Below are 25578 nucleotides of genomic sequence, written 5' to 3' on the forward strand. Positions count from 1 at the left end.
TCTCTGATCAGGTTTTGTTTTGTGTTTTTTTTGTTTTGTTTTTTTTTTACTTACAGAATCTCAGATTGAACTGAAATTTCATCATAGTCCATTGTAAAAAGTGGTTAAAAAAAAAAGACTAATTTTTCAGCCTCCATGGTATTTCCTGGCTTTTCTTTTATCATTCTATTATATTTTCAAGTAACTTGGAGCTCATTTTTGTCTCCTTTTAGAGTCTCTTTTTAGAGTCTCTTTTCTCCAATGGCTAGTTTTAATTAGGAGTTCTTACAAGCCAGATTGGAGCCCTGAGGGTATAAATTAATGTATTAAATTATCCTCCTGAAATGCAATGGCAGTTTGTGCCGTGGACTGCCTGTCATTCTGATGACTTGATTTAAAAGATTTTAATTTCATGTAACCAAGTTCAGTGACAAAGTCTCAGAACCTCATCAGCAGAAGAAGATATAGCTAGCTTTCAGTATGGCTGTGTATTTGTGAGAAGAATGTTCAGTCATTAGCCCTGACCAAACTCCTCCACAAGAGTCAAATGGGAAAAGAAGTCAATGTGTGGAAGAAAGGCTTTAAGTAGTAATGATGAGAGCATTCTGTATATTAGCCTTTCATTGCATTCAGTCCATTTCAGATTGTAGGTATAAACTAGTTCCAAGTTACCCAAGGAAAACTAATCATTCTACATAGATTCCTAAGGACAGGAGAGGGCTTTTAAAGATAATTATCACATTCAACTATCTTACACATAAATGTTATTCTAGACTTTTCTCTTTCATGTATTAAAATACTTTGTGGCACAACATTGAGAAGAGGCCTGAGAGTCTAGTCAAATTGCCATTACTGACATCAAATAATAGTTTAGAGTGTAATCCTATATAATAAAAGGCTAATATGCAAATCGACTGAACAGCAGAACAACTGGTTTCTATGACGCATACTGACCATGAGGGGGCAGACGCTCAACACAGGAGCTGCCCCCTGGTGGTCAGTGCGGAGCGCTGCTCAGCCAGAAACATTGAGCCAGGTTCACAGCTGGTAAGTGCAGCGGTGGTGACAGAAGCCTCTTCCGCCTCCACAGCAGCGCTAAGAATGTTAAACTGTCAGCTTAGGCCACGGGGAGTGGGCCTAAGCCAGCAGTTGGACATCCCCCAAGGGCTCCTGGACTGCGAGAGGGCGCAGGCTGGGCTGAGGGGACCCCCCCCCCCGATTGCATGAATTTCGTGCACCGGGCCTCTAGTACATTTAATAATAACTTTATGGTCTCTAAAATATTGGATACATTTTGGCATTGGCAAAATTAGGTTTACAGTTGTGAGTATGTGCAACACTTTATTCCTGTACTAGAAGCCCAATGCATGAAGATTCAGCTAGAATGGGCTTTCCTTTCCCTGGCTGCTGGCACCGCCTTTCCACTCTGGCCCAGCCCCTTTCCTCTCAGGCCCCGGAGCCGCCTCTTTCTGCTCCAGGAGCCATATCTTTCTGCTCCAGCCCCGCCTTCCCACACTGCCCAGAGGCCATGAGAGACTGGAGGTGGGGCCGAATGCCTGCATCATTGCCATGGCAACAACACAAACATCTGCCCCCCAGTCACTCGGCCCCTGTGTATGCAAATTAACCGCCATCTTTGTTGGGTTAATTTTCATATCACTCCTGATTGGCTGGTGGCATAAAGGAGGTATGGTCAATTTACATGTTTGTCTATTATTAGGTAAGATTATTTGTTTATTTATTTATTTATTTATTTATTTATTATTGACCTACTTTTGCCCACCCTGTAGATCCTGCTTGTAGTCTTTATGTAACTCACTGATGTGAACAAGTTTTCCACCTAACTCTCTATGTCATAAGATCTTTAAATGTGATTTTTTTTTAAAAAAAAAAAGATGCCACTTGTCTGCAACAATTTAAATATTATCTAGGGCAAATTCTTAAGAATGTGGAGCTGAGACCAAGAAAGTTTGTTTCTTGTCCAAATTGTCAAGTTATTTTACCTATTTCTACATACTGCCATTCTAACTAAAGTCTATAGAACCTCTCAAAGCACTTTGGCTCAAGAGCCAGATAGACCTGGATTCAAATCCCAAATGATTACTTAGATTCAAGACTTTGGAAAGAGTCCTTAAACTTTTTTGGCCAGTTGGCTAAAAAATGACCATCGTAATAATTACTTTTCTTGGGAGGAGATATTAGAAAGATTTAATGAGATAATTTATGCAAAGTTAGCAGCCTTGTAATGACTGGTACACAGTAGATAGTCAATAAATGGTTTTCTCATTCCTCTAAACTTTAATGTTCAGGGATTTACTCTAAGTTGTAAATTCTCTATGACTTCACCTACATTTTATAATGGAAGACCAATGTTAAAAGTCATTCAATTGAAGGAATTCCAAAACCTTTTTTAAAATGTTCTACTTATCTATGTGAAAAATATACACCTAAGTAAATACCAGCCATAACCTGTTATCTTGATTTTCTTTCAATTCAGCTTGCAAGAGACAACTAATTAATTTTTAAACATGTAAGAAACTTTCACATAATAATCTTATTATGGAGGTTATATTATACATATAATATAGTCATCTACAAGCATTTATTGGACTGTTTAGTATATAGGATACTATAGGGGTACTTACATTGGAATGTAAGATATCTGGAAGACACAATCTCCACTCATGGAAAAGCATGGACAATGTGGAGAGAGACGGAGTGGGGGGTGGGGCAGCTCTCTAAAGCGTGTTACCGTGAAGCTCAGCACCAAGAAATGTGGTGTCAGAAGCTTATCAACATGCTGTAAGGTTTTAGTCAACAAACTTTCTTTTTCTTCAGGATGGTCAAAATTGAGCCTGTTTTAAAAGAAGTAATTAAAATTGATCTGGAGAGATTAAAGTGCCAAAGAGGAAACTGCTTGAGTAAAATCAGAGACTGGGGCGAATAAAATCTGCAGAGAGAGGAGGGAGATGAGAATAACAAGAAAAAAGCTGGATCTTATAAAATCCTATTATAATGAGAAAAAGTAAATTTGTATATATTTTGGACAATGGAGAGAGGAACTTGAATACTGGGCCAGTATATTTAGATTCAGTCTAAAGAATAACAAGAAATAAAATGCAGTTTGTTGTGCATAGAGATGACCTAGTTCAATATGGTTTTTTAAACCTTGTAGCCAGATATAGAATTGAATAAGAGGTGAAGATTAATTGATGGCTGGGGAGGTGAGACTGTTGCAGAAAACAAAGAATGAGATGACCAGCATGCATAAGTGCACAAACATTCATGACTGTGTTTAGGATAAAAATCTAAATTGCCTAGTATAGCCTAGATTCTACTCATCAACCTCTCCAAGTATCTCTCTCAGTGGCTTCTCTTCCCTGTTTTCTTGTACATGCTGTCCCATACTTTTTCGCCATCACACACTTGTGTAAATTCCAGCAGATTACTTCAAAATTCCATTTAAATCTCATCTCCACTGGAAAGCTCTCTCTGATTGTCCTACTGCAGGATCTTGGGCTGGGTCTCACTCCTCTCCTGTATCATTGCACAGCATGCTGTGCACAGCATTAAAACAAGAACAGTAATCCTAGCCACGCACTGTTAAAACCTTTATATGTATTAACATGCATGTCATTTCATAATATCAGTATGAGTATTATACTTTCTTAGCATTGTTTTACAGACAAAACCAAAGCATCAAAGTGGAAGTAGCTTGCCCAACCTCCTACAGCTCTAAAGTGTATGAAGTAGGATTCACACCCAAGCAGCCTCGCTGCAGAATCTAAGCTCCTCACCACCTCTGCTGCCTTCATTGCACTACAGTAATATAATGTGACACAGCCTGTCTCTCCCGCTAGACAGTGAGCCCTGTAAACCTAGAGACAGAATTTTCTTTTTTCTCTTCTACTCCCAACCCCGGCATTACATGAACCACAGTGCAGGCATCCAGTACATTTTTGGTGAATGACATATGAGTCAGATTATAATTGAACTCATTGAATAAAGACATTAATTAGAGTCTTTAAAATACCTTAGTTTCTTTCTGTTTATGTGTTGATCTCTTCATTTTAATTAGTTAAAGGAAGTACTCAATGTTCAGATAAAGAGTAATCTTTGGGCCCCTAAAGATGACACATCTTGTTTACGGGACACCTATTTCCATCCTGTGGCTTTCTACTTGTCTCTCTTCCTCTTTCTAAGCAAGGCTATCTTGGAGTCTGCCTCCCTCCCAGAGCCATAATGACCACCTACTGTTGTAGGTGTGCTGTCTCACTCTACGCAGTTGCAAAACATGTCTCTCCTTCAATCTTCTCTGATCACCAAATTCAAATGTAAATTGAGCCACAAGTGTCACCAATATGAAGAACAACGTTATGTATAAAGGTTGGATTTTTTTTTTCAACATGACAGATGCAAGCTTTGAAAATGGATTTCTCTACTTTTTTTGAAAACTCTAAATTTTCCAGTGTTCCAGTAATATTATATTAAGATAAAGGTCACTATATAGTAGGGTCTCTCATCTTTCTTTTATGTGTACCCAGGCAAAAAGACAGTAGGCCTAGTTCTGAAGAGATAAGGAGTATAAATAATACATTACAATAGCATTTTCTACAAAAAAAGGTTGATTGGAAATGTAGGCTCTGTCAGCTTTGGCTTAACTATCTTATGCTGAGTTTCCCAAAGGGAGAAATAGTTTCTTATTTTGCTCAGTATTTTTATCACTCTCGCTCAGCTAGAATTAGCCTTTTTGGATTTTTTTTTTTTTATACTTTAAAACTCGTACTGATTTAGTTTTAGGTCAGACACTGAAGGTTATCCTACATGCAGCTGGGAGAGATGGTTCAGCTTTTACACAGCCTGTCGCACTTTAAAGTGATTTTCTCCAGCCCACACCCAGTGCCCTTCATTCAGGATTCGGATTCACCCAAGATCTTCCTTTCTCTGCAGGCGTTGACTTCTGTCCTTTTCCCACTGCGGGCCAAAGACAGCAGGTCAGGGTTTTGATTCTTACTTTTATTTTTTTCGGTGTGATTGTTTTCTCCTTCTGCACATTTTATGTATATGTTGTTGCTTAAAAAAAAAAGTAAACATATTCTCATGCTGTGGTAGGCTGCCTCATTTTTGCCCTGAATTTTGTACTTATTATTTAAATCTGGACGAAAGAAGCAAAGAGGACAAAAAATTAATCACTGAGAGTAATTTGCCAAATCATCCCGCTCATAAAAACTGTAGATCCCAGTTAAGGTTGAAAACTGACTTGCTCTTCAGTGGGTACCCTCACAGGAAAATAGGCTCTCCAGCTTTCTCATAAATCTGTGCCCCATCATGAATGCCCACTCTTGTAGCATTACATCCATAAAAGTGTTTGAGCAGAAAGGAAAATTCTAATATGGTGGAAGAATGGAAGGCAACATGTTCTGGGAACTAAGGACCAAATATGTGAAAAAATAGGGGAAGGTGGTGGCTGTAAAGAAATCTCAATGGAGGGGACTAATAGTTAACACCTTGCAGATGCACCATTCACTGCGCGCGAGCGCACACACACACACACACACACACACACACACACACACCGCCATTGCACCGTTTCTATGCTTGCACTAGGAAAGGAGTACAGAGTGCATTTTCCAGAGATGTTGTAGGTGGTGGGAAGGGCACCATGTAACTGACCCGTGGGATCAGACCAAACCTGGGTTCAGCAACCTTGGTACTTGGGTTCTGCCTAGGAAAGAATTCAGAGCAAGACTGAAACTGTAAGAGAACATTTATTTGGTAAATTACAGAGGTAGAAGTAATTCCTCGAAGCAATAGGCATAGGAACAAGTATGGATGTAAAGGAAGAGCAGTTGGAGCTTGGGAGTGAGGAAGCTAATGGTAAGGTTCCTAGGGAGGGGAGGGAGAGAGAGAGAGAGAGAGAAAGAGAGGGGGGGAGAGTGGGTAGGAAAAGGCTCGGGCTTGCTCCCAGGAGAGAGAGCACACTGGGTCCTCCACTATAAGGGTTTTTAAGGGTGTAGATTTTAGGGATAGTCCCAGGGAAGGATCTTCATAGAATATTTAATAGACTTCTAGGTGTGTCCATTCAGGGTTTTGGTCTCCACTGATTGATTGGCTGGCACAAGGGGGTCATTATTCCATGCAGCTGGTTCTGACATCAGCCACGGCTGGTTTTATTGCTTATTTGCTCCTAGAGCTGAAATACAACTGAGGTCAAGATGTTATCTCTATGGAGGAAAGGTCAGGGGGTCCAAACATCATGACCAGTAATATGCTAGGGGAGAAAAAGTCATCCTGGGGGTGAGATCCCACCCTACAATTGATTGTCCGTTGCTAGGCACCTGGGTCTTTCCAACCTGATGGCCTTTTTTTTTTTTTTTTTTTTGTTATCCTCACTGGAGGATATTTTCCATTAATCTTTTAGAGAGAGTGGAAGGGGAGAGGGGCAGACAGAGAGAAATATTGATGTGAGAGAAACACTTCAATTACACGCCCTGACCAGGGAGGAGCCTGCAACCAAGGTATGTGCTCTTGACCAGAATCAAACCTGGGACCCTTTGGTCCACAAACCAATGCTTCATCCACTGAGCCAAACCAGCTAGGGCATGGTGACCTTCTGTACCTGGCCCATTGTCCTTGCTCTGCTTATGTCTTTCTAACTGCCTACAGCAGTGTGAAGGTTGTATTTATTCTAATAACAAAGAAGCGTGTGGATCTTGAGTATATGAGTGAGATTTTTAAATATTTTTTTCAAGGGGGGGTTTTACAAATTCTGGACAAATGATTAATGGAGTTACCAGGGACATTTGTAAGATTCCATCTAAAGAAAGTCCTCAAAACTATCATAATTTTATATAATAATAATTATTATTGGGGATCTGTGTTGAGATTGAGAAGACTAATTCTACAGTTGCTGACTCTGCAAAATAATTTCTGTTTTGCAGGGTATATTGTGGTTTTTAACATTAAAATGGCCTTTGAGTAAATTCAGGAATGGCTTCTCCTTTAAAGTTTCTACAAAATACCACAGATGAAGTAATTCCAGTCAGTGATGACTCTTGCTCACCCGAGGCTCAGCCCGGCAAGCAGAGCACACAGTCTCAGGGTGAATACTCTCAGTGGGAAAGTCCTATCTTTGTAAGTAGCTAGGGAACTTCTACTTAATATGTATAATCTCTGACCAATTTCAGAGAATGGAAGTCAAATTTGTTAAAACATAAATTTAGAAAGTTCCTTGTACCTTTCCTCGTTAATTTTATATTGTGCTCACTAGGCATTTTTAATGCTGTAAAACTATACTAAATCTAGGAAATAGATCAGATTTTTACAATAATTTTTTTCAAAAACTCCAGCGATAATTGGGCATGATTTTCTTTATTTAATGTGTGGGGGTTTTTTAAATGAGGGAGTAAGTATAAATGCCTTCCAAGATAAACCTGGAAGGGGTGAAATAGTCTGTTGTCAGTAGGAACAGATGTCTTGCTTTTAAATTTTAGGAGAATTGATAGTAAGACAACCCTTTGTGAGTTGTACGTAGAAATAGTTTTTCATGCTTGTCCACTGATATATATCGCTGTCCTTCGTATTGCAAGATGCTGCTGCTAATGATGGTAGCCGTGTGATAAGAACGACTACAAAGATTTGTGACTTGGCTTCTGTGCCCTGTGCACATGGGCAATCCGGGTTTGATTTGCAGCCACATCTGAGATTTGTGGGGCTTGTCGCTGTGAGTGAAGATCTCAGAGCTGAGGTCAGCCATCAGCCATTTTGCAGACACTTCAGCCCCATCCCTTACTGACTCTCCACTGGTGTGAGAAGATGAAAGGGAAAACAGAGTGACCTGGTAGTCCCCCTTCCAAAGAAACTCCCATAGTACTAGGTTTGGGATGTTTTAGACATTTGCCTCTTTTTAATTGTGGCTATCGTCTCCAAAATACATAATTGGTCAATTGTATGATATGGACAAGCATATTTTTTCTACTTTTTATATATTATTTCATAAATCGGGTCTACATATTTTATACGCATTTTATAGATTAATCTATATAATCTCAATTGAGATTGCTGTATACATGCATTCAAGCATGTTTGTGTGTGTGTGCATGTGTGTGTGTGTATGTGTGTGTGTTAAATTGAGGGAGCTGGAATGTTCTTACTTCATGAAAATCTTACTTTAAGATAATAAGAATCCTGTGTTTCTGCTTCTCCTTATTTTTGTTTTATTTTGTTGTCCTACAGCTTGATTTACACATCAGGCAGTGTTTATAAAGGAAAGCTTACTGGTTTATGTTTTAGTTGTACTTTGCCAAGCTTTCCAGGAAGAGAGTAAAACATAATTAAGAGGCGATTTGAAGCGATCAGTGCTTTTGCTTATCCAGGTGATCTTTCTCAAACAATAGCCATTGTTAATTGGGAACTGGCTTATTTTAGAGTCTAGACTTTGTACTTTTATCATCACTACTGATTAGCATCAGTAATTTCAGTCTAACACACCTCCATTGTCAATCCCCTTGCCTCCAGCCTGCCACATAGCACATCTCAATAAAGCCATCTTTGCAAGGACTAAGTGACACGATGAAAAGCGTGAATAAAGTACTAAGGTGACAAGAAAAATCATTTATCTCCTGAAAAAGTTTTCAAATGATATTATTTTAAGGCTGTATAAAGTTTTCTAAAGTGGATACACCCAGCCAGTATGGCTCAGTTGTTGAGCTTCGAACTATGAACCAGGAGGTCACGGTTCGATTCCCGGTCAGGGCACATGCCCAAGTTGTGGGTTCCATCCCCAGTGTGGGGCGTGCAGGAGACAGCTGATCAGTGATTCTCTCTCATCATTGATGTTTCTCTCTCTCTCTGAAATCAATAAAAACTTTTTTTAAAAAAAACAAAGTGGATAGAAATCAAACTCTTATGTTTTCCCTACTATGATACAATGTGACCATAAATAAAAATTAAATAATTTTCACCTTTCTAGCTATAGGATGGATATGATACTACAGTGTCATCATATATGTCTCATGAAGAGTAAATAGTATTGGGAATTTGAAAATTATAGTATTACATATTGATTTATAACTAAATTCTAACTGCTTAAAGGTTGTTTTTTAACTAAATACTACTTGAATGGAATTTTGAAATCATTTTGTTTTAATACTGATCTTTGACTACCGTTGTTACTTCTTGGCATAGGATTAGATTTCTAGTGTTTGAGTTTATATAAATTATATTTATAAAAGGCAAGTATTATGGTCTGTTTTTCATAGTCTAGGTCCTTCCTACTTTTAAGAGCTGACTAGAACTTTTAGATCTGGAAAAGAACTTTAAAATTATTTTCCCTAATGCATTTTACAGATGGTAAAAAAGGCCAACCGAAACTCAGTGAAAACAAATACATAGCTCATTATTGGCAAAAGTGATACTAATACATTGCTTTCCTGTGATCTTTTTTCCCCCGACAATTTACCACCTGTAGGTATAACAGAAAAATGTTGTTTATTTGCATCTTCCTTTCTAATAAATATGTTGGATGCAAAGATTTATTTCAGCCAATTGTCTGTAGAAATCTGATATCAGGACCTATCACTATGACAACCCAGAGTTAAAGTACACAAGAACAATAAAATATTGGCATATCTAAAATCAGTCTGACATAGTCTCCTTTTAAGTTTGCAAAGGCTCCGATAAAAAGAGGGTCATTTGTCTAAAAATGAAAAATTATTTAATTAAACAAACTATAGGCCAAAATAAAACAAATACATTAGATTAAACACTATTTTCATAGGTAGTAACTATGCTAGGAAGTAACAAAGGAACTAAATTAGCTATACATTTGTAAGGAACTAAACTGCATACATTTGGTGTTTTTAGGAACTGAGGACTAGGTTCTTGATTTTTTTTTCTTACTCTGCAATCCCTCATTTCTCCCTTCTTGGAAGAATGGAGTGTGTGAAATGGGTGGGGTATGCAAGTCTCAGGTTACATGACATTAGAAGAAAAGCATATCCTTAAATTGGCATATTATCAGTATCATTTAAGGCAGGAATACTGCAAAAACTCACATGCCTTGATCTCTCCCTTTTTAATTACAATTAAAGTTATTTTAATTTTTATTTTTTCTAAAAATTCCCAGATTATTCTAATGATCATCTGGACTTGGAAATTGCTGCCGTAATGTAACCCTGTTCAGACTGTCTTTTAGGGAACACTGGCCCTCTGTGAGAATCTTTGTAAGGATTTTTTTTTTTTTGTCATGGTCAAGTAAATTTAAGAAGTGATGATTCCTTGAACATCTATTAGAAATGTGCCAGCCACATTAGTGTACTGACAGTGCTTGAATATTTTTGAAAGGTTTATCTGAGAGTCAATATGTACAGTTCAACAGCTCAGATCTCAACAGTGTGATGGAAAACTGGATTTTAGAGGGGGCTCTACCACTTACCAGCCCAGTGACCAAGGCACATGTTACTGTACCTCAGTATGTCTTAGTGTACACATCTCTAAAACAGATACAATAGTAAAAAGCTTGGCACACAAAAAGAGATGCATAAAAACTATGGGACATTTTTACTATTATTACTGATTTTAATCCAGTATTTCACAAATTTATTTAACAGTAAAACACTTTTTTTCCCCTCAGAACTTCTATTAACATCTTAAAGTTAATAACAGTTCAGTGAAACATAGCTTAAGAAATATCTTGCTAATGATTCAAGATAATCTTTTATTTCTTCAACTCTTCGGGGCAATTAATGATAAAAAAGTCTTTACATCTCAGTTTATCCTCGATTGTCTACTTCTTTTTAAAGTTCCCCAAATTACATTTACTCTGATTATTTATAGGAATTTATTAATTTTTTTAAATAAAACAATTTAATTGGGAAATTACTTATTTAAAATTATAATGATAATGGTGTTGGTCACATATAATCAAAAAGCTAAGATAAGGGTCAGCACATTATGATCCATTAGCCAAATCCAGCTCACCATCTGTTTTGGTAAACAGAGTTCTATTGGGAAATAGTGATGCTGATTCATTTATGTCTATGGTGTCTTTACACTAGCATGCGGAGTTCAGTATTTGCTCCAGAGACCATCTGACCCTCATTGGTCAAAAATACTTACTATCTGACCCTCTATAGAAAAAGTTTGCCAACTTCTGATCTACAATCAAATTATTCTTCTTCCCTTTCCACTTCCCTCAAAAAGTTCTGTCATCAAATCTTTCAAACCTCCATTCCTGAATGTTATAAAATCTTTGGGTATTGATAAATATAGGACCTACTTTGCTTGTGGGTGGTCTCAGGGATCTCTTTTCAGGTAAATTTTAAAATGCATATAGATTTGCCTGTTTTAAACAAACTTGCCTGTGTTATATACAAACTTAACAGTAGACATGCTTAGTCATATCTCTTTATCTGCTTGTCTCCAAGGAGTACAACTTTGCTCTTGGGTATATGATACTTTGCATGGATATATAATAATTTATATATAATATAAATATATATTATTATAATATTTATAATTTCCTAAATATATAAACTATTATGTATAACAATTTAATAACTTTCCACTTACTGAGAATCCTACAATGAAATAGATAAAGAAAGATAATAAAAGTTCCATTATTTGGATATCCCAAGTGCTCTCTTCCGATTATGTGACAAGTCAGTACCTTTAATTTAATGTAATAAATATCCCATTATATCATTAAGTAAATATATATATACTCTCTGCTTACTTATTCAGTCCATTATTATATCTTTTCAAGTCACCTTACATAATTCATACTTTGATGTTATTGTGTCTCATTTTACTAAATATGGAGAAGTGGTAGGTCTTGTGGGGGTGTACCAAAATATGTAAGACTTAAATCTGACCCTCCAGGTTCTCCTAGTCTATCAAAGGAATAATACAGGTGCCATTAACAACAGGGGTCCTGTAATGACTGTTCTAGGAAATCCTCTAAAAAAAGGAATAATTCAGTCTGAAGGAAGGTATCTTAAGAGTAGGAATTTCAGTGCAATAAAAGCATTTTAGACAAAATAGGAAATTTTGCAAAAGTAAATGCAAAGCATGTACAGAGAAATACAAAGTAACCCTAGTGGCCAGAACATAGGGTACAGAGCAGACAAAAAGTGAGAGAGAAAAGTGAGAAGGGAGCATGGGACGAGCTCACAATGTCAGTGCCAGGCTAAGGGGCTGGGGCTGAAGCCAGGACTGAGTAGAGAATCACCAAAGAAGGGCTTGGATTAGGGAAGTGACACAACCATCAAAACAAGTAATTGTTGACAACTTTATGAAATATTTTGCACCAGTGTTCCCTCATTGAATGATTTAGTCCTTAGACATTTTTATTCTCATTTTATAAATGAGAAGGTAGGGCTTCTTCCTCTAACTCCAGTGCTCTCTGCATTACACCTGACCAGCTTCTATAAGTTCACTATGGACGTCATGCAAGACGTGGTAGAGATGGCCTATTTCCCATTTCAGCATATTCATGCCCTATATTCTGAGATGTGTGTTCAGTTCTAACACATATTTCACATTAAGTCTTGTATCTTTCTGACGAAGTGTAGTACATTGCTAACATGAGGAAAATGTTTTCCCCGCTCCACATTTTACAGGGCTCAATTTATCTCATTTTAAAAATTTCCATGGCCATAAAGATGCATGCATCTAAAGAAGTGTGTTCCCATCCATTAAAACAATCAATCAAACCCTGAATTCTGAATGGAGTGAAAATTGACTACAAATATTTTTGCAAATTTAGGTTGTTGTTGTTGTTTTTTAATTCCTACATCAGTGAAATACAAATTTAAAACAACAACAACAAACATGGACCTTGATGATAATTTTTCAGACTTAGAAATTCCATAGTCAACTGTAAAAATTTCCAGTAGTTACCGAATTTTCATTTTTCTTTATAGTGAGAGAAAAGCCACAGCTCTCTGAAACTGCACTTATTTTTACTGCACATTAGTTTTATTTCCCTTTCCTAAATATGACAAGGAAAAAAGTAAGTTGTTCAGTCTATGCCCGGCTGGTGTTGTTCAGTGGTTGAATGTTGATCCATGAACCAAGAAGTCACTGGTTCCTTCCTGGTCAGGCAACATGCCTCGTTTGTGGACTGATCCCTAGTAGGGGGTGTGTAGGAGGCAGCCAATAGATATTCTCTCTCATCAGTGTTTGTATCTCTCTCTCCCTTACCCTTTCTCTCTCTCTAAAATCAATTTTAAAAAAACATTAAAATGATTGTTCAGTATAACTTTAATTTTTCTCCAACAATCCTGCTAAAGTAACAAACCTTTGGCTGAGATTTAGAAAGCTTCATTAGGGAGAAAAAAAGAATAATCACACAGAATTTTCTTTTTGTTAATGAGACTCTAGGTCTAGGACATTCACATTGAAACTATAAAAGACTTCAATCAAGACTCAAAAAAAAATGTGATCTCAGGTTACCCTGTTTAAATATATATATATATATATATATATATATATATATATATATATATATATATATCTTTTTGTCACAAATCTGATTAATGATTGAAATTTTATCTTTGTAAATAAGAATCTAATTAACTATCTACAAATTTTGTCCAATTTCATTCTCAGTCTAACCATGATCTGAGTGTATAAATTTTGGAGATGAAACTCAGATCATTTTCAAAACTCTAAACAATATATTCTTTACAAATTCAATATTTTAAGTTATTAAAAATGAAAATGTGTATGCCATCATTTAAGAAAAATAATTTATGATTAATATAGAACTTCCTTGATAATATACAAAAGGAAATAAAGAAAGGAAACACTGGTCAAGTTGAAAGCTATGATGATGACAGTATATTTTTTACAAGTTCACATAGTTTAAAAGTTCCTTTTTGTCTCATAAAAATCAAGTGAGAAAATTAGAGCCCTTTTGCTATTAGGTTATTATTACCTTCATCTTACAAATGAGAAAACCCAGGTTAAGTGTTTTAAGTGATCTGGCCAAGGTAAAACAATAGTATTTGGTGGCAGGACTTGAGTTCCAAATGTGCTTATTCCATACAACCAAATTCTACTGGGCAATAAGATTAACAAATTTATACATAGTTTCAAAATTATGACTGCATCTGCTATACCTTGCATAAGAGTGCACACTAAAATTGAAAGGTTTATCAAGAAACTACTCAGTCAAGATTTTTTATACTTTCATCTTATTGCCCATAAGTCATCTCAATGTATTTTTGTCGAATAAGGTAAGCTGTGAGTTAAGTAAGTATAAAATAATGAAGTCTAAAATTTAGTAGAAATTGCTGTTGGGACTTAAACTTGAAAATTAGTATATTTTAATATTAGCAGTTATAAAGCACTTTACTTTATTAATTTTTAATTACTCCCTCTTTGTAACATGCAAGAGAATGTTACCAGCAAATAGAAAATGAAGAAAAATATTTTAACTTTAAGAAAAATTTTGCCCAGAGAAATACTGAGGGTAGCAAAGAGAGATTTCTTAGGTAATAATCTGATTGGCACTCCCAATACAAATGGATTTGGTTGTATGAGGCCGATGACTCCTCTCTCTCCTAGATGACCAGAAGCCCTCAATTCAATGTCACCATGTAAAGCCAGCAGGCTGAGTTATGTCCTCTCGCTTTTCTATCATCACCTCCTTTTAATGTCTCCCATAGAATAGGACTGGCGTATTAGTCTCTCACATAATTCCTTCAGGTTGTAGAATTCTAATGCTGGTGTATTCTCCCCCACCCACATATGGGTCTTGTTTCATGCTATTATAGATTACTAGCTTTTTAAGTGATATCAATAATCTGTCCTTTTCAGTGTCAAAAAGTAAAGTTTTGAAGTTATAACATTACTCATTTTTTCCCTTCTGCATAAATGGGTGATTGGAGGAGCATCCCTGGCATGGAGACATACAGGCTGTACCGAAAATACTTGGTTCATTGTCAAGGACCTTCCTTGTGCCAAAGTCAACTGTCAATCCAGCTTATCAGTGAAGGACTAGAGGCTGCTGCTTTTCTCAGCTATTTCACAAGTGTAGGTGTGGTGCTTCATACAAATCTTTATCTTGAATCCTTTAGCCTTTGTCTATTCCATTGGGTTCCCCTAAGATCTTAGAGGCTGAAAGAACAACCCCCGCTCTTAAACACAAACTGATATTTGCTTGATAAGTGTGCTAGTCTATCTAAAAAAATAAATCTGTGATTGTAACTAAAGAAAGATAGTTTCGCTTACATTCTCCTTATCTATATTTTCTTTTCATATGTTATTATTCATACTTCAGAAAAAGCTGCATTTTGTTGTCATAAGATTCCTTGAAAACATTCAGGAAAAAAAAATTGGTTCAATAGATGACCAGTTTATCAGAATAGTCAGTATGTAATTATAGAATTGCCTGCCCATAAAACATAAGCCAAAGTCTATTTAAATACATATTTTAAGGAAAAATAACTTTAGGGGGGGAAAAGCCATTAATATAATGTCACTGTTGTGTTGCAACTATAATGAAGAATTTTCAAGAATGAGGGGACTTTTTTTGTACTTCCTAATGAGTAATTTTATATTGGGCATTTTATCAACTTTTTTGCAATATTCTTGAATTTTGCATTAGCTTGGAGTAATTGTAATTGAAAATATAAAGATTTACTCCAATAATCCTTAAACATTAAACTTATTTTTATAGATATCTAGATTATCACTATTGTCTTTTAGATTGTCATTTATTGAGGGCAAGCTAGATACGTAGTTCATCTTGGTTTATCCTACATTTAATAAATATGCCAAGTAAATAATTTTTTAAATTTGCATTTTATATTTCTGAATTTTTGTTTATCACCTACCTGGTTTATAATATCTACATAGGCTTAGCTGTGTGCATTTTTTACAATCACTTGGCTAAAATGTTTGCATTTTTAACAAACAAGAAGTGGTTTTTAACAGACTCCTAGAAATAATGTTCCAGAATATATTTTCAAAATACCACTACTCAGAAAAAGCCAGAACAGCTACAATTTAACTTGTTATTCAAATGATAACCAGAATACACATTTGCTGGTTACCAGCAGTGATGGTTATAAAAAAAATTATGCATCTGATTTTTTATTTTCTTCAACAGTAGTAAAATTCTTAAAGAAGTCCCAGCTCTGTGTTCACAATTTGATAAGACTTGTGACCTCTGTATTTCAAACATCCTCCAGTCACTAGGGCAGATCACTGGAGAGGTCACAACGATCCCATTAGTATAGGACACCGAGGAGCATTTTATTCAGTAATCTGATGGGTCTTCTTTCACATGATGGTAAAATTTGGTTAAAACCCATTAGATCCATTGATTATTAGGGGACGCCAGCCGCATGCAAATTACTGGCTACAAGAATGGCAGTGGGTGCTAAATATCCTTGTACTCTGTAATTTAATGTATATTTTAATGAAGTGAACAGTGAGATTCCTGACAGGCATCAGCAACTTTGAAATAGCATCTTCCAAATTTCTCATACAGCTTGAAAGTAATGAGATTTGTTTCATAAAGTGATGAAATTTATGCCATAAATTATCTCTAAAAGATGAGTGCCTCTTAAAGCAGTATCTTTTCCTTGGTAGAGATCAGATTTTAAATAGTTGTTTAATGGGAAGTTTTTGCAGAAGCAATCAAAGCTATCTTCTTTTTGATAATTTTTGACAATTATCAAAGACATAGAGCACATGGTGTCCAACATCTAGTATCACATGTCCCAAAGCACACATGATACCATTAGGATGCTGCAACATAGCACTTAGAATATATTCTGTCCCTTCAGCCTTCAACAATAGGCACAAAGGGCTTCCTGGAAAACAAGTTCTGTTTCTCAGAACATTCAGAATGAGCTTTGTTAGACTTTGTATGCTAACCTGCCCTTTAGTAGAATGAGCATGTTTAAAATTTGGGCTTTCTTATAAAAAAATATTTTATAATACACTAAAATAATTTTGTTCCAAAAGCAACCATTAAACCTGACACACATTATAAAAGGAGACTAGAGTTTTTTAGTCTCCCCAGCAGTTCCTCCACACGTATTCTTGTCGTAGATTTAGTTATGATGGTATTTTTCTAGTGCAGTAAAAGTCTGCAATCATCTGCTAGATAGTCCAGTCAATGGGGTGATTGAAGATTTACTTACCTTGTGATCCACACAATAGATATTATGAATTTCAAATTCCCTTCAGAGAGTGAGTTTATGTTCATTGCCATAATATTGAAACTCAAATAGTTATTTCCCAAGTCATAGTCAGAAACCTTTCCCCCTAAAGTGCCCTTGAACACAGATGGAGCTGCCCAGAGGTATGGCTTAACAAATAAGAAAATGTAAATAATGCATAAATGACTGTGCATATGTTAACAGCTATTTATTGGGAATTTAGCATGAGCTAAGATGCCTTCTTGGTGCTGAGAATATAGCAATGAACAACATACTATATTAGAAGTGTATAATCTGTAGGGAAAGCAGATAAGAATAAATAAAGGATAAACAAATTCATAAGGTGATTTCATGAACTGATTGGCACCCTGGATGAACAGCATGATGGAAGGAGATGATAGAGGGATAGTCAGGGCCAACTGCCCTGGAGAGAGGGAGGGCATTTGAATTGACATTTAAATGATGAGAAATCAGGAAAATAAAATAAGTTTGTTGCTTTTCTTTTTCTGGGTGACTTTTAATGGTAATTTTAACCACTCACAATCATTCTTTATCTAGAGGCTTCTAATAATTGTTAATGTGTTTCTGACACGATTAATTCTATTAGTTCACAACCACCCTCCCCTACCACCACCAGCAAACCAAGTCCTATAAAACTTGATCACAAGTGCTCGGCCAGTGTGGCTCAGCAGTTTAGCATTGACCTATGAACCAGGAAGTCATGGTTTGATTCCCAGTCAGGGCACATGCCTGGGTTGCACGCTCTATCCCCAGTGGGGGGTGTGCAGAAGGCAGCCAACCAATGGTTCTCTTGCATCATTGATATTTCTATCTCACTCCCCCTCTCCCGCCCTCTCTGAAATCAATAAAAATATATTTTTAAAAAAACACTTTATCACAACCACCTCTGCAATCAGATTACACTTTAATAAGAGAAATAAGCTAAATATTCTTTTAAACACTTATGCTTCCAATTGTATACTTTTTGAATTTTTTTTCAAAAAAGTTCTCACTAAGAATGCAATGATGATGATGATGATAGTTATAATATTTTATAGATTTTTATGCACTTCACAGTAGCTATGAAGTTGGTAATGCTGTTATTCCCATTTTGTAGATTAAGAAACTAAGGCGCATCAAGGTTATGTAATTTTCCAAAGATTCCCAGCTAGTAAGTAAAGCATTTAAGACTAGAATTCAAGTAGCATGGTTATAAAGAACTTGCTTTTAACCATGTTACCATACCACCCAAAGCCAACTAAGTGAAATATTATTTTCTTTTTTTTTTCTAATTTAGAGTTCTTCAACTTGTATGAACATTGTTATCTTAAACTTCATCAAATTAAAATAGAAAATTGAATACTACTATGAACCTTGTCACTCTGAGGCTTGAATTCGTACAACAAATCTTATAGACTGTTACCATATCCTCCTGGCACTCTATGAACAATGCCAATAGCAGTTACCACATAAATAATGATTCCATGAGGTACTGATGCATGGACCAAACATCCAGGCTTTCCGCAGGTACAGATACAAAATACAAAATAAATGTACATTTTTTATAAACATTAGGAGAACTCTGCATCACCAGTCTATTATAACATGTTCTAATAGTCTGGTGTTAGCTTCCAAATTCTCACAAAGAATATATTTAACAATTTCTCAGGAATTACTCAGTTATTCCAGTAATTAAGTTACTGGTTCACATTCTATGTTTTCCACTTTAAAGCATTATGGAGCAATCTACTGTTTCCAGGATTCTGGTACCTCTCCTCCAATTCTCCAAGAATCCTCAAAAGTCACAGACAGCAACAATGGATTTCAGCATCAAGGTCTTGAAGTTAACCACTTTGAAAACAATGAATATCGCCATGTTTCCATTCTAATACCAAGAAGGAACATTGGAATTCTAGTCACTAAGCCAATATTTAAGAGTCTCCTTTTACTCAATTATAAATATATATCAGAAAAACCATTTGAAATTTTGGGGCAGCTGGGGCAACGTTTGGATTTGCCATGCAAATGTATTCAGTGATAGCAGGAACTATAGATAAAATGTCAGGTTTCTGCTTAAAAAGAGTCCCATATTTCATATTCAAAACACTAAGCTGGAGGTATAGGGATTCATAACAGTAATATACTCAGATCATCGAATATTCAGCAACAAATTAATTTGACCTTGAAACCTAATTTCAATTAAGATTTCTGTTAAGGCACATAGGTGTATATATAGTGAATGTTACTTTATGTTTGAAGCCTTTCATAGAAGTAAAATATTCCTTGACATTTCTAGGAATAGATTTTCCTGGTATAAAATTTTAGGATGGTGTCATTTAATCATCTTCCCAAATCTCTGGCTGTTAAAGCCATGTAGCAGACATAATTCACATGTTCCTCTGCAAAAAAGCTAGTAAGAGTAATTTTCCCCAAGTACTTATTTCAGTGTCCTCTGTTCCGCTAAGAATAACTTTATTGTTTAATCTTTGGTTTTACTGGGATGTTTTCAGATTTAATCTATAGTTTTCATATTGAAGAGTCTGATAAAGGGAAATCTGTAACCAGCTCAGTGCTTAAGATGTAAAGATTTATTCAAAGCACCAAACCTTTCACAGTTGTATGCTGTTTGGTGGAAAGGATTTTTAAAGTCTGAAATTAATGTCCAAGTAGCTCACTGCTCACTCCTAGGGAACTTCTCGATGTTTAAGCAACGTGTTTTCAGGGCAGTGAAGGAAGTCACATTGGGCAAGGAAAGAGGGTGTCTGAACTGGAGAGCACATGAGAGAGAATGGCAAAAGGCAGAGGGGCTGCAGAGGGAGGCCAATGGGTTAAATTTGATGGACTGTTAAGAGGGGAAGGAGTGGAGCCCAAGAGGCTTAAAATGAGAAGAAATAAGACTGAAACAGACATTATTTGAAAGAAAAAAAAACCTGAATGAAAAGAAAAGCGGAAATAACTTGTTTCAGACAAGAGATTCTGGGCCAAGAAGGGACAAATGAATGTGGTATATGAATAAAGCCAGTTTCAGGAAAATGTAGTATCTGCCAATGGCTAGGGTGACATTTTTATTTTTCCAATTTATGTTTCTGATTACTCAAATTCCCTTCAAAAACAGTCGAAAGAAAGAAAGAAAGAAAGAAAGAAAGAAAGAAAGAAAGAAAGAAAGAAAGAAAGAAGGAAGGAAGGAAGGAAGGAAGGAAGGAAGGAAGGAAGGAAGGAAGGAAGGAAGGAAGGAAGGAAGGAAGGAAGGAAGAAAGAAAGACAAAGAAAGAGAAAATCAGGCATACATTTACCAGGAAGCCTTGTGGACTTAGCTCTTACACAGAGTGTTTCTCAGGATTCCAGTCCACACACATCCAGCCTCCACCAATGTCAGGCAGATGCCCCAGGGTCTTTGCAGGACCAGTATCTGTCAGTGCTTTTCCCAGATACCAGGTGTAGCTACCAGCCTCCAAGACTTGAAGATGCGGAGCTCCAGGAACATGAGCCATGTGGCAACCTAACCTTAGCCTACTACAATTTTCTACTAACTCACATCTTCGGCTCCATAATAATCTCTTTATGCACTTACCATCCTAGTTAGTGAAATCTCCTTCTTAGCAGGAAATATCTACACTGTATAATTCAATTATTTCGTGGCTAATGGTTATTCCTGAGGACCTGGCATGCATGAAGAATGTACAAATCACTGAAAAATAAACTCCTCTGAGGGAAGTGCACAGAATAGCATTCTTGCTCTTGTTTGAATTAGGATAGTAATCTTCATCAGTCTATGTTGGGAATCTAGTCATCCAACAGATCTTTCTGAAAGATCACAGTTACTTTGAGGGAAACGTTTTGCATGGGAACATGTAGGGCGTCTTTGAGGTTTTTAATGCCAGAATCAGTCCATTGGAGTCACACAGATCAGCCCCTCCTTTGGCAAAAGAAAGGATCATAGCTGTGGAAGGACAGGGTATGGAAGCGATGATACTAGTGGCTCCTTTTTCTCTCATATTAGCAAGAAATGCAGGCCAAGTCCTTCTGTACTTTAAGAAGGCTGTGCAAAACCACTACTTTGCAGTTAATCAAGGAAAGGGGGACACCTGACAATTTTGCTTGGAAAGGTAAGATATCATAACGGAACAGTATAGCAGCAAGAATGTCCATCTCTCACACTGTTTCCTCATTAAACATTCCCTCCATCAAATAGTGTGCTGTGGTTTCAAAGCTTTTCCTTCATGTACTGAGATTATTCAGTGGAGAAGCTTTAGGGATATCCCAGCTTTAGGGATAATCCAATAAATTATCCTGAAATACTTAACACAACTCACCACATGGTAAAGCCCTTAACTCTGCCTTTCAATGAACTTATAACCATGTTAAGAAGTAGCAATATTTTCCCACAGATTCTGTGTATACTTCTCTTGTTCCTACTAAATTTGAAATTAAAATAATTCTTCAAGCAGAAAGCAAATATAAATTTACTTTTTAAAATAATTAGTTGAAAGATTTCTACCAACACCCCATCCCCCAAGGCTACCGGAGTCCAGGAGCACTGATATTACCCCAATTTTCAAGTTCCAGAAGAAATAAGAGCAGACAGTGGTATGGACAATAGCCACTGAGACAAAGGCAGAGGGCTTTAACTAACAGTCTGGAAGAGAGAGACTGTGGCCTAGAGATGGAGGCAGAATTTTCTGGAAACAAATGGCTTGATTTGAGATACACAGACATGCATAACTTCTAAGACCTCCAAGTTGTCATCCCAGAATTCGAAACCTCTGTTTCATGAGAAAGGAGAGCTAGAACCTGTAAAGAATCTGAAAAGTCATAGAGAGGACACTGCTTAAGATTTTCTGTGGTATAAGGAGTTTCTAAAAGGAAACAAAACCCCAAACTCACTCTTGGTCGGTAAGTACTTTGAAGACAAAATAGCTTTCTGATTTATTTTTCTTTTTCAATTACAATTTACAATCAATTTATTGTCCCCCTACATAAATCATTTTTCAGCTCTATTTTTAGAGTCTTTGAATCTTAAAAAGTGGCTTTATAAGTTAAGAGTGGCCTTTTTAAGCTGATGGATTTTAGTTCATAAAAGTAAGCAGGCAAGATGCAAGGTATTCACTAAATTTTCCAAGAGGCAGTGCCTGGATGTTTGCATCCCAAATGCAATATCCTCTAAAATTCACATTGGAAAAAAAAAAAGTCACTTAATGTCTAGGTTAGCTGGGGGGAAAAAAGTTCATAAAAAGGGTAAGAATGTCCACTTACCATGTTCTTGTTTCTCAGTAATTTTTTTAGGAAGAAAAATGATGAATGGCAAAAAACTTATTTCACGTGTTCCAGTCTCATTCCTCTTTATGAGAGGAAGGCAGGGCAATCAGCCCATCTGGAAACAAAACCAGGAGGTGACATATAAGTTGTCCAAAATGGTCTTTGGAAAGTAGGAGCATAGGCAGGAAAGTCATACAGGAATGCCCAGTTGCTCCTGGCAACCTGAGATGCACATGACAACCTACCATGGCTTGGAAGTCTAGGTTGCCTTCCATTGGGGAAGAATGATCATATACATGGTAATGGAGTTAATACAGTAAAGCCAATATAAACACTAATGTTTTGTCTTCTGACAGCATATGAATGTGCAAGCATTAAGTTATAGGAGAAAAGGGGCTAATTTTAGATTTGTTCCTAGCCCTCTCCATGTGAATGGTGTCGCTGTGAGCCCAGCAATGAAGTTCACTGTGTTGTAGCAGACTGCGCAGTTCCTGAGTGTGTCAACCCAGTCTATGAACCAGAACAATGTTGTCCTGTCTGCAAAAATGGTAAGACCATACTGCATTAGCTTTCAAAGAGGGGTTAGTGCCAAATACAAATATTTCACCTCTGCACACCATTCAATGCAAGAGCCCTCTAAGATCGGCCTGTGGTTTTTTTCAACATGGGCATGGCCAATTTATATTTTTATCCCATCCTAAAGTGAAAATAAACCAGCAACGGGTGAATCATGAAGCATTCAATTGGGGGAACTAAAGCTTTTGTAAGCCAACTTTGTTGTGATGCCTATTACTTATTGTTGATTGATAAGGAGGATATTGGAAAGGATAAGTACCGTCTTTTCATAGTGACTGAATTTCTCTCTCGTGGGGTCTATGAAGCAGTTTACCTATTTCATAGTGAATAACCCAGAGTAGAGAGGATAAATGCCAGGTATTTTGCGTTTGGTATAGATAAGACTTTAGGTTTAACATTATCAACTAAATACAGAATTCAATTATTAATGCACTTAAGTTGAAGTAAGAAAACACTAGAAACTTTAGGGTTTTTATTCTAGGATTTTATTACCATGGAATCTTGCTCTCATAGTAATTATTATAGAGGGGAATTTGGTTTATGAGATCTTTTTGGCCCCATGCAATGGAAAGGTAGAAATTACTACAGCATTACCCCAAATCAAGGTGATGCTGCAGAGAAGAAAATGCCAGGCCATAAACCCAGGACAGCATGTCAGCTAAGCCAATATCATGCTCTTCTTACTGGTCATGTACTACCCAATAATAAAGCTTTGCTTGGTAACACTCCACAAATGTCCCCTCTTGGCATTAATATCTGCTTGGAAAAAAAAAAGTGCTTCTAGCTCTTAATTAAGGTGAGGTCACTCTAACGCGGAATCCCCATGCCCTCTCTTGAGTTAGCAGGGCTCATCATCCTCTATTTCACATGTTTGGGGTCCTGAATTTGACATAATGTTAGTTCACATACTAATGTTTTACTTTGCAGAATTATAATTAGTAAAGAGGAGTATCTGGTTATTTAGTTAAAGAAAACTCAAAAGCAGCCTGATTGATTTTATAGTAATTTTATGTTTTAGTATCTTTCCAAAAAGCTTACAAAGAATCCTATGACACATTATCAGACCCAGTTTTTACTCTTTCTGATCATATAAACCCAATGAGTTGAATATTAAACTGCTCACCTGGCTTCTCTTTTTCTTCTTTTCCCTAACACCCAACTGACCTGTGTCATAGTAACGATCTCTTCGACGTAGAATGTGGAAAGAAATATTCCCCTGGCATTCTAATCTATCTAATATAGCTAAAGATGTAAAATTTAAGACTTTATATTTTTAAAGGGATTTTGAAGAAACTGGAAAAGGTACAGGGAGAACCTTACAATGATTTAATGGTTGGAAAATAGGACCTATGAGGACAGACTGAAGGAGTTAGCATAATTTGTCCTGGAGAAGAGAAGGCTCCAGGGAAACCTAACTGTCATAAAGTATATGAATGGTTAGTGTAAAGTGGAAGAGGACCTGTTATTTTTCATTTTCTCCAAGGACAGAAGGAAGAAAAAATCAGCTACCTAATCAATCTTTACAATTAGGATTGACAAGTCTTTGACTGAACACTTTTTTTTCTCTCTCTGGAAGCAACTGTCTAAATAGGTCCTTGAGGATTCTCTCTTCCCTAAGCAGCCCTGGTTGGCTTTGTTTTTACATTTAGGGTAAATGAAATTATGCTTCCAATTAAAATCTCTTGTATGGACATACTCAGAATACTCACAGAATTAAACCATACAAGACCATGCATTTAAAATAGAGTTTTTACACATGCATCTGCCACATCTCCCTGTTACGCCACACCAAAGCCTATAATATATCCAGGGTTACTTTCCATGTCAAATGTTAAATCAGCCACTATAAGCTAGTCATACGTAATCTGTCGCCAAGATTATCCTATTTCAATCTATTGCTTGCCAGAGTAGGAATTTGTCTTGAAATGAAACCCTCTTTGTACAAAAACAATTAATGGACTTGAATTGTTCAATTAGTTCAATTAGTAATCCATTAGTATTCCTGAAGAGCATATGTTAATAGAACAAGAAATATCAGTAAAATTTTCCAAATTTTAGTTCATGAAGCACTACAAAACAACCAATTCTGTTTTCTCTTACCATTTCCAAGTAAATGTTTTTCCTTTTTAAATAAGGGAAATGAGCCTACATTAGAGTTAGCAGAAATACTAACTCTTGTACTATAACGTTATGAAATTATCTTTTTTTAATTATTAAATTCCAGTAATTAGTCACTTGTGCCCCAAAGTACAGTATAATCATTGCTAAGAGGAGCATACTAAGGACCACTAGAGAATGCTTATGTCCACCAGGGTTACCAGTATTTTATGAGACAACAGACTGAGCCTAGTCTTGCTTGCCCTCACTGGAAGCCTAGCCCAGAAAACAGAAACATATCACCCATGTAAAGAAAAGGTGACGGGAAACAGATGTTCACTATGACAAAATAGATCTAGAACAATTTTCTAAATTTCCAATACAAGATAATCCTGTCTCATTCTATATGACAAGACTGGTTTGTTCATTATAATGTAAGCTATTTTTAAAGGATACTACTATTTTCTTATATGTAAAAACAAGATAAGAATCA

General features: G+C 36.4%; 1 protein-coding gene across 1 annotated transcript in view; it reads left to right on the forward strand.

Annotated features, from left to right (window-relative positions):
• VWC2L (von Willebrand factor C domain containing 2 like) overlaps positions 1 to 25578 on the forward strand; it is a gene marked incomplete at its 3' end in the record, with an annotated part of 136006 nt that overhangs the window by 915 nt on the left and 109513 nt on the right. Inside the window, exon 2 of the mRNA XM_079781708.1 lies at positions 22831 to 22960. Coding sequence (XP_079637834.1) covers positions 22831 to 22960 — 130 coding nt within the window. The remainder of the gene's footprint in view (positions 1 to 22830; positions 22961 to 25578) is intronic.

The sequence above is a fragment of the Cnephaeus nilssonii genome (assembly GCF_951640355.1).
Source record: "Cnephaeus nilssonii genome assembly, chromosome: 10".
NCBI classification, from domain to species: domain Eukaryota; kingdom Metazoa; phylum Chordata; class Mammalia; order Chiroptera; family Vespertilionidae; genus Cnephaeus; species Cnephaeus nilssonii.